We start from the raw sequence: 14230 nt of genomic DNA, 5'->3' as shown, positions 1-14230 counted from the left end.
CATAGACAATAGGTAAGTGAATAAGTATGGCTGTGTGCCAATAAACTTTACTTACGGACACAAATGTGATTTTTATATAATTTTCAGGTGTCATGAAATATTCTTCTTTTGATGTTTTTCAGCTATTTAAAAATATAAAAACCATTCTTAGCACATGGGCTATACAAAAACAGGCAGTAGGCCAGATTTGGCCTACAGACCATGGTTTGCCAATCCCTGCTTTATGTGACTATGACTTGGAATGGAAGAGAGTTGGGTACTATAGTAATAAAAGGCATTATGATAAGGAGGGCCCTGGAAGAGGTAGAGAGGGGACCCCTGCACTTGTTATCTCTCTCTATACTTTGGACTAGATGTCCTGAGTATTGGCTCTTGTAAGATTCTTTGAAGGTTAAGATCAGGCTTAAGTGCATGAAGTTTCTCTGCTTTCCTCTGCTTTCTGCCCTGAAGCAAGGTTTTCTAACCTTGCTGTATATCTGTCTTGGGAATTGTTTGCAAGTGAGGAGGCTTGCCCTGGTATTAGGGAGGGTGTAAGCCTCCAGGTCCTCCAGGCAGTATGCTTGACAGGCAGCCCTTCCCCCACTGCAGGTCAGATTAACACCTGTTGGGCTGATCTAAATTATCCCCCATCATCCCTCTGTCTGGGGCTGAATGGTGTAGAGCAGGCTGTGTGCTTTGTATTTCACTGAGAACTTGAAAATATGTAATCGCTTCTGTCAGCTCAGAGTGTTGGAGTGCCACAGGGACTACAGTGGGATCTATGTGTACTGCAAATATATTTGGAGCAATTTCCCAGGTACTCATTTTCCCCCCTTCAGATCCTCTTCTCTACTGTTATCTGTTCAGAGTAGTGCTCTAAAGGATGCGTTGGAGGTTTTGCTAAGAAAATAACACCAGGTGTATGGGGTTCTGTTTGCATAATATATTTTGCTTATTGTAATTGGTCCCAGCCTATTAGAGCTGTGCAGGTAGCTTCTCCTCCTCCTCTAGGATTTCTTATATATTTATGGGGAGGAGGAGGATCCAGTACATCATCTGCTCCTTCTTGGAAGCAGTCCTGACAATGTGTTCACATGAACAAATTTGGCTTTAGCAGGTGGGCCTGTTATATTAGCCCAGAGATTGCAAAATAACCTTCAGGTACATTTGTTTGGCCCTCACGATGTCACTAAAAATTTCAGTTTTTTCTACATAAATCCAGATTTCTGGATTCTCTTGAAAAAAAAAATTAGATCTGGCTTACATTCCCACATAATAACAATCAGCAGGAGTTGAGTAGATGTTGCCCCTTTAGTCAAGGCGTGGACTTTCTTTGTGCCTTAGTCTGCACTGGGCTGACTTCATCCATTAACGTTTTCTGCTTAATTCCAATTTTGTGTTGGTTACCACTGCATTCATTAGCTCAAGAAGGTCTTCTTCCTCTCGGATAGCGCGGCCGGCGTGCAAGATGGCGCTAAAGAAAGACAAGAAGCCTAAGAAGTCAACCTGGAAGTTTAATTTGGACCTTACTCATCCAGTAGAAGATGGAATTTTTGATTCTGGAAATTTTGGTACCTTCCCTAGTGAACATCTCGGGTTTTCTTCCCTAGTGTGGCATTTTTTCTGTTTTCAAATAGGAACAGTTTCTACGGGAGAGGGTTAAAGTGAATGGAAAAACTGGAAATCTTGGGAATGTCGTTCACATTGAACACTTCAAGAATAAAATCACAGTTGTTTCTGAGAAACAGTTCTCTAAAAGGTATTTGAAATACCTTACCAAGAAATACTTTAAAAAGAACAATCTTCGTGATTGGCTTCGTGTGGTTGCATCTGACAAGGAGACTTATGAACTTCGTTACTTCCAGATTAGTCAAGATGAAGATGGATCCGAGTCTGAGGACTAGATGAAGCCATCCCTTTCAGGACTTTGCTTGCTAATTAAACAAATGAAGCATACAAGAGAAACATCTTGAAATGGACCTTTAGTTTATCAGTGAATAAAAAACATTACTCTGTATGTTAAGCATTCATCTCTTTGATTTAAGTGTATACTGTTTATATGGTGCTGGCTTTCCTTTAATACTTTTTTAAAAAAATTTTTGGTGGGGTGTGGTTAATTTGCAATGTTGGGTTAGTTTCGGGTGTACAGCAAAGTGAATCGGTTACACACATGCACTCCTTTTTTTTTTTAAGATTCTTTTCCCATATAGGCCATTACAGAGTATTGAGTAGAGTTCCCTGTGCTATACAGCAGGTTCTTATTAGTTATCTGTTTTATGTATAGTAGTATGTACATGTCAGTCCCAGTCTCCCAATTTATCCCCCCCACCCTTATCCCCTGGTAACCATAAGTTTGTTTTCTACATCTGTTACTCTACTTCCGTTTTGTAAATAAGTTCATTTGTACTCCCCTGTTTTGTTTTTTTTTAAATACTTTCTGTAAGCAGTATTTAAATAGCCTATAGCTAGTGGAATTTCTTCCAGGATTTCTGAAGTGTACTGCTTTTACAAATGTCCTCGAGTTAAAGTATATAGTGAAAAAATGAAGCACAATTTTGGGTATAACTTTATATAATAAAATATTTAAATTCTAAAAAAAAAAAAAAGGTCTTCTTAAGTTCACTACCCCTTGTCTCCACCAGGGGGAGGCACTGGACATGGCAGTACTCTCTCCTCTACCCCACCCATCCTGCCTAATTCACGCATAAAGGGCTCCCCTGCTGGCAGTAGGCTGACATGCTGACAGCCCCCTCACCTGAAAAGCTGCCTGAATTTTTAATAGCAACAATTAATAAACTCCTCCTTTGTTTCCAAAGAGGGAAGGTGGGGGTGCCAAGCTTATTTGCTGGCTGGGACACCATTTAGTGAGCAGACCTCTGTCATGTCAGGTTATGCAGTATGAAAGTAACCTTCCTTTCATGATGAACTATGTGAAATCTTGGACAAGAATGTCTGCACCTCTCCCTGTGAGCAGAGTGCCTTGGACAGAGGGGTGGGTTTCAGTGAAAAGGCCGATTGATTAGGATGTCACCCGCCAGAAAATTAAAATCAAGTTAGAGCAAGAGTAGAAACTTGTAATAATAAAGGAATCAAAGGCTGAAAGTATGACCTTGTCATAGAAGGAGAATTGCAGCTTGTTAACATTGTGCTCTTTTCCTTTGCTGCATCAGAGAGTATGAGTTTGAATCTTTTTGCCTCTTTTCCTTTTTTCCTCCCCTACACACGTTCATATACGTTTCTCAATTTTCCTCTATCCCCCTGCTGTCTCCTTGGATCACTTCACCTCAGCAAGGTGGCTTTTATCCTTTCCTTTCTTTGTTCTGGTGGCAAATGTAACCTATTTTCGGGGTCTTTTTTCTTACTGTGATAAAAAAACATAAATTTACCCTCTTAAATTTTAAATGTACAGTGTTGTTAAGTCTATGCACATAGTTGTACAGCAGATCTCTAGAATTTTTTCTCCCTGCAAGAGTGAAATGCTCATTGAACAATTCTCATTTCCCCCTCCCGCCATCCCCTGGCAACCATGTTTCGGTTTTCTTTTTCTGTGAGTTTGATTGCTTTAGATCCTCACATAAGTGGAATCATGCAGTATTTGTCTTTTGGTGATTGGCTTATTTCACTTAGCGTAATGTCCTCAAGGTTCATCCGTGTTGTAGCATGTGACAGGATTTTCTCCTTTTTAAATGCTGAATAATATTCAGTTGTGTATATATACCGCATTTTCTTTATCCATTCATCTGTGGATGGACCTTTAGGTTGCTTCCACATCCTGGCTATGTGAATAATTCTGTAATGAACATGGGTGTTCAAATATCTCTTTAAGATTCTGTTTTCAATTCCCTTGGATATATACTAAGAAGTAGTATTGCTGGGTCATACATTTTTAATTTTTTGAGGAACTTTTATGCTGCTTGTCATAGCAGCTGCACCATTTTACAGTTCTACCAACAGTGCGCAAGGGTTCCAATTTCTCCACATCCTTGCCAACATTGTTATTTTCTGTTTGGGTTTTTTTTGTTTTTTGTTTTTGGAGATTGGCATCTTAGCATGCATGAGATGATATGTCATTGTGGTTTATTTGCATTTCCCTGATGATAAGTGATGTTGAGCATCTTTTCATATGTTTGTTGGCCATTTGTATATATTCTTTGGATAACTGTCTATTCAAGTCCTTTGCCCATGTTTTAATTGGGTTTTTGGTTGTTGTTATTATTAAATTGTAGGAGTTCTTTATATATTCTGGATATTAACCCCTTATCTGATCAATAGCTTAAAGACATTTTGTCCTATTCTGTAGATTGCCTTTTTATTCTGTTGTTTCCTTTGCTTAAGTTTTAAAAGTTTGATGCAGTCCCAGTGGTCTATTTTTGTTTTTGTTACCTGTGGTTTTTTTTTGTGTAGTATCTAAGAAATCATTGCCTATTCCAATGTTATAAAACTTTTCCCCTATATTTTCTTCTGTGAGTTTTATAGTTTCAGGTCATATGTTTAGATTTTTAATCCATTTTGAGTTAATTTTTATCTGTGGCATAAGATAATGGACAATCTTCAGTCTTTTGCATGTGGATAGCCAGTTTTCCCAGTACCATTTGTTGGAAAGACTGTCCTGCCCTCATTGTGTAGTCTTGGCACCCTTGTTAAGGGTGCCCATACACACAAGGGTTTATATCTGGGCTCTCTATTCTGTTCCATTGGTCTATATGTTTGTCTTTATGCCAGTACCATACTGTTTTAATTGCTATATCTTTGTAATATGTTTTGAAACCAGGACAAGTTAGGCTTTCCAGCTTGGTTCCTCTTTCACAAGATTGTTTGACTATTCAGAGCTCTTTTTGAGATTCCATATGAATTTTGGGATTTTTTTTTTTCTCTCTTTCTGCAAAAAAAAAAAAAGAAAAAAATGCCATTGGGATTTTGATGGGGATTGCTTTGAATCTGTAGATTGCTTTGGGTATTATGGACATTTTAACAGTGTTAAGTCTTCCAATCCATGAACATGGGATGTTTTTCTTTTTATTTGTGTTGTTAATTTTTTTCAGCAGTGTTTTATAGTTTTCAGTGTACAAACCTTCCACCTCTTTGGTTAAATTTATTCCTAAGTATTTTATTCTTTTCGACACTGTTGTAAGTAGGATTGTTTTCTTAATTTTCTTTTTAGCAGATGTAACCCTTTTAAAACTAAGGCAAGAAGGAACTCTTTTTTTTTTTTTAACTTTAGTCTAGTGTTTTCCCAGAAGTCTAGCACTCTTTCTTTTCTGCATGCTTTTCTGATTCCTTTTTATGCTTGTCTCTTTTGAGTTCTCAAAATTGAGGCAGAAGCTGGGCTGGTCATTTTCTGTTAGCTCCTTGAAGGCAAAGGACCACTGCTGTAATGGTCATCCTAACAGAGTTACTGAATTTTTAAAAAAATTTTTAAAATTTAATTTAATTTTTAAAATTTATTTATTTTATTTATTTTTGGCTGTGTTGGGTCTTCGTTGCTGCGCGCGGGCTTTCTCTAGTTGCGGCAAGCGGGGGCTACTCTTTGTTGCGGTGCGTGGACTTCTCATTGCAGTGGCTTCTCTTGTTGCCGGGCACGGGCTCTAGGCATGTGGGCTTCAGTAGTTGTGGCACGTGGGCTCAGTAGTTGTGGCTCGCAGGCTCTAGAGCTCAGGCTCAGTAGTTTTGGCACACGGGCTTAGTTGCTCCGTGGCATGTGGGATCTTCCCGGACCAGGGCTCGAACCCGTGTCCCCTGCATTGGCAGGCGGATTCTTAACCACTGCGCCACCAGGGAAGCCCCCAATTTTTTTTTTTTAATTGAAGTATAATTCATTTACAAAGAGTTGCTGAATTTATAGTCCCTCCTAGAGCAACTAAATTTGGCAGCTGTGTTCGATGGTACTATTTAGGACGGGGTAAGGTATATGTGAGAGAGAAAGAGACAGAGGGAGAGAGAGAGGTGTAGATATATCAGAATGTGTTTGTCGTGCGATCTTTGGCCAGTGGTTCTCAAAGTGTGGTCTTCAGACCAGGAACATCAGCATCTCCTGCTGATGTTAGAAATGTAAGTTTCTGGGCTCATTCCAGACCTACTGAATCAGAAACTTGGGGTGGGAGGTGTGCAGTCTGCGTTTTTAACAAGCTCTCCAGATGATTTTGATATGCACTAAGTTAGAGAATACTGTTTTAGACCACCCAGGGACTCTTAACATCGCAACCACCACCTCCTCCCTAAATCTCTGTAGTGTACTTAAATTCCTTTGCATTATCCATCACCTTTATTCTTCCTTTTGCTCCTGTCCCGTGTGTGATGCAGTGTTACTTTAACTCTCATAGCCTCCTTAGGTTCCCCCTCTTTTCTTGTAATGTATTCTAATAGAAGGATTTGGATTTGAGCAACTTTGGATTCAAATTCTGGCCCTGTTGTGTGACCCTGGGCAGATTAAATATCCTCTCTGAACCTCAGTTATAAAATCGTTGTTGTGCAGGTTAAATGAGTTAAGCATCAGTTGCTTTTACATGTTTAGATGCTCAAGAAATGCCAGCTCTTTTCTCTCTTTCTCCATTATTACTCTGCTCAAAAAACGAACAAACAGAAAAAACCCAAAAAGCAAACAGAAACTCCTTTTGCCATGACACATTCCCTACAGGTCATTTTCTTTTGTATCTGTTAGTATCGTGTTTTTTGTTTTTTTGTTTTTGGACTTCAGTCTTCATGGTCTATCTATGAAATCTCACCATGTGAAATTGGAGTAAACCAAGTACATAAAAATGTGAGGTGCTGTATAAAGAAAGGGTAAGGAACAGCTATTGTGATAGGGCTAGTGCCAGTTACTCCCATTAGTCACTTGCAGCAGACGGAATGAGATTCTATTTTAGAAAGTGCAATAATACAGAAAGTAGTTTGGCCCATAGCAAGGGAATGGGATATTATCTTCATTTTTCCTGCACTCTATTATAATGATCTCTGCAAAAGAAACTGTTTGCCTCTTGATAAGAGAGGGAGTACAAATAGCTTTAGTTTCCCCAATTCTAGGGTCACCTTCTGTATTGAGAGGGAGCCATCCAGGGCAGAAGTGTGTTTCAAAAAGAAGGAGAGCCTGATTGAGACAGGTAGAAAAGAGTAGAAAGTCTTTCTAAATTGACATTTACCCTTTTGACCAGTACCAAGACCTCATGCTTTGGACAGTGAGCAAGTTTGCACTGAGTTTTATTGTTTCAGGTCCCTTTCCAAATGTCTTGTTTGGTGTTTTGTTTTGGTAGCTGAGTTTCCCTTGTAAACTAACTTTTAATGCTGCTGTTGTAACTAGCTTGAAAGCTCTAGAAGATCAGGAACTATTTCATTCATCTACTGATGCATAACCAACCAAAAAACAAGACTAGTGACTTAAAGTAACAATTTTATTATCTGTCATTGTTCTTTGGGTAGACTGGGCTCAGTTGGGAAGTTCTGCTGGTCTTGCTTGGGGTCTCTCTGGAGTCATCTGGAGGCTCATTTGGAGCAGCTAGGCCTATTAAGGGCTCCTCTCTCCATGTGGCCTCTCCAGTAGAGTAACCAGACTTTTTATGTAGTGGCTTACTTAGTGCTTCCAAAAGTGACAGTTCCAAGAGGGAGGAACTGGAAGCTGTCAGTTCTCAAAAAGGCTTAGTCCCAGAACTCACCACGTTTTTTTTTTTTTTTTAATTTTTCACCACATTTTCTTGATTAAAGCAATTAACAGGCTGGTCTAGATTCAGTGTGGGAGGAGACCACACAAGGGCAAGAATACCAAGAAGTATGATTCTTTGGAGTCCATCTTCAGATGCTAGCTACTCCAGGGACCATATCTATTTTATGTACTAATATATACCCAATAATAGACACTCAATAATTATTTGTGGTTTGAATCAGTGGTTGGATGGGCCAATAGCCAGATTGGTGGATGGTTGACTAACTGCTCTTGTTGGTTTATTTGGGTGAGGCTTATGTGATTCTTAGGGCTGAGATACCCATGTTTCTGCCTTTATAGTACCGGTCCTTCTTCAACACATGTCTTTCTAGGAAACCACCTTTGTAGGCATAGTGACTTGGGTGGCTAGGTGTTCCCTGCAGGTACTTTGGGAATTGTAATCGAGGGAAGAAAAAAATAATCATTATTTATTAGACTGTGTACTGGCTACTATACTTATGTTCTTACTTAATCGTAACAACCTTGTGAAACAGGCATTTCCCATTAAATTTGGACGCTGAGGTTAATGAACGTGCCCAAGGTCACACAGCTAATAAGTGACACAAGTTGATGAGTTAAACTGCAATTTGTTTCTAAAGCTAAAGCATGGACTTGCCTCATATATTAGTTATTCAGTTTCCCTTCGTTAATCTCAGACTGTTAGGATGTGTCAGAGGGTTTCTCAAAAGCAGCACTATTAACGTTTCAGGCTGGATAATTCTTTATTGTGGTGGAGGAGGGGGGAGCTGTCCTATGCATCATAGGACGTTTAGCAGCATCCCTGGCCTTTACCCACTAGATGCCAGTGTACTCCCCCCACCCAGCTGCAACTACCAAAATGTATCCAGACATAGGTTTCCTGGGGGGAACCCCCTCCCATTGAAAACCATTGATAAGTTATTTCATGATTTTCTGTCCCCTGACCTTGCTGTTTTTTGATATTACATTTCACAAGGAACTGGCAGTGGCTTCAAACTATCTTATTTTTATAATAGTTATAATCGTACTGCCTGGTTCTGATGCTCTTGAGTCATGCCTTTCTCTCATTGCCTCTCTTCTCTTTTGCCTTGTCTTTTTGCTTTTGTCTGATTCCGCTAAATAAAATGCAGCTGGATAAAGTGTAAGGACTTTCTACCCAGGTATCGATTCAGCAGGCATTCAGATCTCTGAGATTATAGCCATTAGTGCTAGAGAAAAGAAGGCAATTTAGATCTTCTAATTATAGTGGAGTGGGGGGGGAATGCATAATATTTAGCAAGCTGGAAATTAAATGGCTTCCAGGCTCCACAGAGTTAATCTTCATGGTAGTACTGATTGACATGCATGTGCAATTCTTTTGGGAAACGGGGGAGGAGAGTGGAAATTGCAGGTTTTCTCCTAATTGTACTTTAGGTGTCATTTATGACAATTTCGTGTTGTCTAGACAGAGGGAAATGGTAGAGAAATTATTCCAGTGGAGTCAAATGCTGAGTCCAAAGGGAATCAAGAAGGTTCCTGAGGTCGGGATCAGGGTGGAAGGGCAAGTAGTATACCCCCAGAGGTGAATCAGTGAAAATCAAATGTCACTAAGAGAAGCAGTTCAGAGTGAGCCCAGGATATAAGAAAAGTGATTGTACTCTGAGCTTTGGGTTAGCTCAAGGGCTGACAGTGGATTGTTTGGGGACCCAGCTGGAGTCTCTGCCCTCTTTTCTATTTCTATAGACTCCAGAAACCTAATTGCTTGAACAGACAGCCAGGAAGGCTGCCTCTTTGCCTCTGGTTAATAAATGCCCCCAGGGGGCTTCCCTGGTGGCGCAGTGGTTGAGAATCTGCCTGCTAATTGCAGGGGACACGGGTTCGCGCCCTGGTCTGGGAAGATCCCACATGCCGCGGAGCAACTAGGCCTGTGAGCCACAACTACTGAGCCTGCGCGTCTGGAGCCTGTGCTCCGCAACAAGAGAGGCCGCGATAGTGAGAGGCCCGCGCACCGCGATGAAGAGTGGCCCCCACTTGCCACAACTAGAGAAAGCCCTCGCACAGAAACGAAGACCCAACACAGCCAAAAATAAATATAAAAAAAATAAAAATAAAAATAAATGCCCCAGGGCTTCCCTGGTGGCGCAGTGGTTGAGAGTCTGCCTGCCGATGCAGGGGACATGGGTTCGAGCCCTGGTCTGGGAGGATCCCACATGCCGCGGAGCAACTGGGCCCGTGAGCCACAATTACTGAGCCTGCGCGTCTGGAGCCTGTGCTCCGCAACAAGAGAGGCCGCAATGGTGAGAGGCCCGCGCACCGCGATGAGGAGTGGCCCCCACTTGCCGCAACTGGAGGGAGCCCTCGCGCAGAAACGAGGACCCAACACAGCCATAAATAAATAAATTTTAAAAAAAATGAGAAAAGAGAAATAACCAGATATAGGAAGTATTAAAATAATCTTTAAAAATAAAATAAAATAAAATAAATGCCCCAGCCCACTGTGCATTCCTTTTTCCTCATTCTCTTGTTAGGCTTCATTTACTAACTTCTCTTTGCCTTCCTGATGTTGGCCCTAAGGTTTTACTTCATATTATAGAGTATGTTGTTTGCAGTATACCAGGGTCGGTAGAACGAATGGCCCTCGTTGAGGGTTTTTAAAATTTCAGGTCAGGAATATGAATGTGAAAAATCATCTGGGAAGAAATGTGCAAGGTTTGCTGTTATTGAAACAGTAAATGATTATATCATATATCCTTTGTAGTATTAGTAGGTCTAGAGATAGACTTTTTTGGAATTGTCTATTATTCTGAATAAAACTAGCTGAGGGGGACTTCCCTGGTGGTCCAGTGGTAAAGAATCCACCTTACAATGCAGGGGACGCGGGTTTGATCCCTGGTCAGGGAGCTAAGATCCCACAAGCCACGGGGCAACTAAGTCTGGGCGCTGCAACTACTGGGCTCGCGCACCTCAACTAGAGAACCTGCGTGCCGCAAACTACCGAGCCCACGTACTCTGGAACCCATGCACCACAACTACAGAGCCCATGAGCCCTGGAGCCTGCACACCGCAACTAGAGAAGAGAAAACCCACACAGCACTAGAGAGAAGCCGCGTGCCGCAAGAAGAGCCCGTGCGTCGCAATGAAAGATCCTTGCACGCCTCAATGAAGATCCTGCATGCCACAGCTAAGAACCAATGCAGCCAAAAATAAATAAAATAAATTTAAAAAAAATTAGCTGAGAAGTCAGGATTGTTGAATTCTGTAAATCTCTTCTTGATTTGGGGGGAAACCAGTCAATTAGGATTCACTGCCTCTTTAAAAAAATTTTTTTTTATTTTTAACATCTTTATTGGAGTAGAATTGCTTTACATTGTTGTGTTAGTTGCTGCTGTATAACAAAGTGAATCAGCTATACGTATACATATATCCCCATATCCCCTCCCTCGTGCGTCTCCCTCCCACCCTCCCTATCCCACCCCTCTAGGTGGTCACAAAGCACCGAGCTGATCTCCCTGTGCTGTGCGGCTGCTTCCCACTAGCTATCTATTTTACATTTGGTAGTGTATATATGTCCATGCCACTCTCTCACTTTGTCCCAGTTAACCCTTCCCCCTCCCCATGTCCTCAAGTCCATTCTCTACCTCTGTGTCTTTATTCTTGTTCTGCCCTTAGGTTCTTCAAAACCATTTTTTTTTTTTTGATTCCATATATATGTGTTAGCATACGGTATTTGTTTTTCTCTTTCTGACTTACTTCACTCTGTATGACAGACTCTAGTAACTGCCTCTTGATTAAAGTCCAAACTTGCATGTCATGGCTGCTGCTTGTTGGTATGTGTGCATGTGAATATCAGAACTAGCTCTGGAACTTGTTATTGATATGATCCTACTCATCCTTTGGTGAAAAGCCTCTGATCTAAATTCCTAGTTTAAAAATGTCTGTGGTCTGTGGGCAGACCTCCCAAGTCTCCCAGAGAGAAAGAACTGGAGACAGAGTAAACATGTCCATGTAGATCACCTTGGACCTTTGAGTTCAGATGCTGACAAAAGTGAGTTTTTATTATAAATGGAAGTTTCATAACTATAGTGTGATATGTTGAGGATATACAGGAGCTAAGCATAGCGCCAACCAATCATTTTACAATTGTATTAAAAATAACCTATCAACTATGCTCCGACATAAAATAAAAATTAAAAAATAAATAAATCAAAATAACCAAGTACCTAACGGTCAGCAGAGGGTCAGATGTTCTAAGAGGGGTCTGGCTGACTTTTCAGGCAAGACTTTTTTTAGATACACAATTGCACACCCCGTATGAATTGTTTCCACCTTCTTTCTTCTTGGTGTCTGTCATTATGTTGTGCTCTTATATTTTGCCATCAATTGCTCGCTGCACAGAGACATTGAGGGATATGTTAATGTTTTGTAAAGATGTTTTTCTGGTAAAAGGCTTTACTTTGAGCCCTGTGAATTGTTTATCCTGGATGATGGTAAAATAAGGCTGATCCACACAACAGGCACTGTGAGCTCTTCCTGTAGCATGTCTGTTTTTTTCCTGAGGTTAGCCTTTTAGCAGTGCCACCTTGCCTTGGTCTACCCCACAGCAGGGGCAGGAATTGCCTGCCAGTCTCTGCTGGCAACTGCATCATGTGCTGTAAGTGCACCCCTAGAACTAGGGGGCCCTACAGGGATCAGATGAGTGCCTATCATTGGATAACTTAAGCGATAATTGCCAGTGTGTGAAATGGGGAGGCTTGGATGCCTCCGCTTTAAAGCAGAGATGTCAATTTGGAAATCATAATAGAAGTGTCGTTTGAGAACACACAATTATTTTTTACAAAGAATAAGGGCTTGTCATCTCCCAGCCCTGGCATGCGCCGAGGCAGAGATCTGGGGCTTGCTGAGCAAGATGCAGAAATGAAGAAGGCAATATTGTATCCAAGTTTCTTTGGCCTCCCACCTCTTCATCCCCCTGAAAACATTGCCCTCTTTCCCCTGTGAGGTCTCTTTCAGCAATAAGCTGTCCAGGAGCATCAGTGGTAGTTTCCCAGGCAGGTAGCCAGCCTCTGACTTTATGACTTAACAAGCCTCCTAGGGACCAGGCTGCACTGCATTTATCAGGACAACTGTGTCAGCACTTCAACCTGAAGGGCTTAAGTGACCGAAGGGATGAAGAGTGATGTAAGCAGTTTCTGAAAAACTAGTTCCTTCAGGAATTTCAGTGTGAGTTTTTGGACATCTAGAAACCTTGTCTGAAAGTCACAGGGTCAGTGAGGGGCAATCAGATATGTCTTCTTGCTTATTTTTCCAAGTCTACTTAGGCCTGCTGATTTATTCACTTAGATATTTATTGGTCTCCTATTGTGTGTTAATTAGGATGTGAGTTTTAATGGGGATAAAAAGATGACTTGGACCCAATACTTGCTTTCATGTACCTTGTAGTCCAGTAGCAGAGAGAAGAAGACATACTTACAAGGAACTGCAGTACAGGTGACTTGGGAGAAGGCCTTTTAAGAGAGGATTCAGATGCTACGGGGTGTGGGGGAAGAAAGGGTGAACTTCTGGCTAGAGGAGTCAGGTATTTGAGCTTGAAGGAGTTTTACAGACAGAGATGGGGAAGAACTTTCCAGAAAGAAGAAATGGCCAAGCTAAAGACAGCGGTGAAACAGTGAGGGTGTGTTTAGTTTAGCTAGAGCAATAGTTCTCGAAGTGTGGCCTGGGATCCCTGAAGTCAAAACTATGTTTATAATACTGAGATGTTCTTTGTCTTTTTCACTCTCACTCTTGCATGAGTGTTCAGTGGAGTTTTCTAGACACTACATGATGTGTAATGAGGTTATCACTCTGATGGCCAATGGAATGTGTGCTTGTGTATTAAATTTTTCTCAGTTTTAATTTTAAATATAGTACATATTGATAGATAAAACCCATATAAACCAAAACTCTTTGGGGTCATCAATAATTTTTTTAAAAAATTTATTTTATTTATTTATTTTTGGCTGCATTGGGTCTTCATTGCTGCGCACAGGCTTTCTCTAGTTGCGGCGAGCGGGGGCTACTCTTCGTTGCGGTGCGCGGGCTTCTCATTGTCGTGGCTTCTCTTGTTGTGGTTGTGGAGCACGGGCTCTAGGCACGCGGGCTCAGTAGTTGTGGCTCTTGGGCTCTAGAGTGCAGGCTCAGTAGTTGTGGCGCATGGGCCTAGTTGCTGCGCAGCATGTGGGATATTCCCGGGCCAGGGCTCGAACCCCTGTCCCCTGCAGTGGCAGGCGGATTCTTAACCACTGGGCCACCAGGGAAGCCCCATCAATAATTTTTAAGAGTGTTAAAGGAACTCTGAGACCAAAAAGTTTGAAAACGATTGGACCAGAGCATATAGTATGTTCAGAAGGAATGAGAAATTTGGCTGCAAGGCTTTGGGTGTCAAGCTGAGGAATTTGGATTTTATTTCCTAGGTGGAAGGGAGTTATTCCTTTGGGTTTGGCTTCCCTGAACTGAACTAGCAGATGTCACTCAGACATCAGAGACAGACTGGGAAATTACTCTTCAGGCACGGGGCACCAGCATCTTAGCTTCTAAGAGCAACTTTCCTTATCAGTATATATA

General features: G+C 41.4%; 2 protein-coding genes across 15 annotated transcripts in view; both read left to right on the top strand.

Annotated features, from left to right (window-relative positions):
- AMBRA1 (autophagy and beclin 1 regulator 1) overlaps positions 1-14230 on the top strand; it is a 178689-nt gene that overhangs the window by 45025 nt on the left and 119434 nt on the right. The window lies entirely within an intron of this gene.
- On the top strand, positions 1433-1898 carry LOC133098695 (ribosomal protein eL22-like). The gene is made up of 2 exons (XM_061201686.1): positions 1433-1549; positions 1617-1898. The coding sequence occupies exons 1-2, from the start codon at positions 1448-1450 to the stop codon at positions 1881-1883; spliced, it is 369 nt and encodes a 122-aa protein (XP_061057669.1). The 5' UTR covers positions 1433-1447; the 3' UTR covers positions 1884-1898.

This window comes from Eubalaena glacialis, chromosome 10, assembly GCF_028564815.1.
Source record: "Eubalaena glacialis isolate mEubGla1 chromosome 10, mEubGla1.1.hap2.+ XY, whole genome shotgun sequence".
Taxonomy (NCBI): domain Eukaryota; kingdom Metazoa; phylum Chordata; class Mammalia; order Artiodactyla; family Balaenidae; genus Eubalaena; species Eubalaena glacialis.
The sequence above is the reverse complement of the archived record's forward strand: the minus strand, read 5'-3'. Positions and strand labels throughout refer to the sequence as shown.

Coding starts and splice junctions, on each gene's coding strand:
- LOC133098695 (XM_061201686.1), top strand. CDS start 1,448: ATGGCGCTAAAGAAAGACAAGAAGCCTAAGAAGTCAACCTGGAAGTTT. Junction 1,550..1,616: donor TTTTTGATTCTGGAAATTTT/GGTACCTTCCCT, acceptor GTTTTCAAATAG/GAACAGTTTCTACGGGAGAG.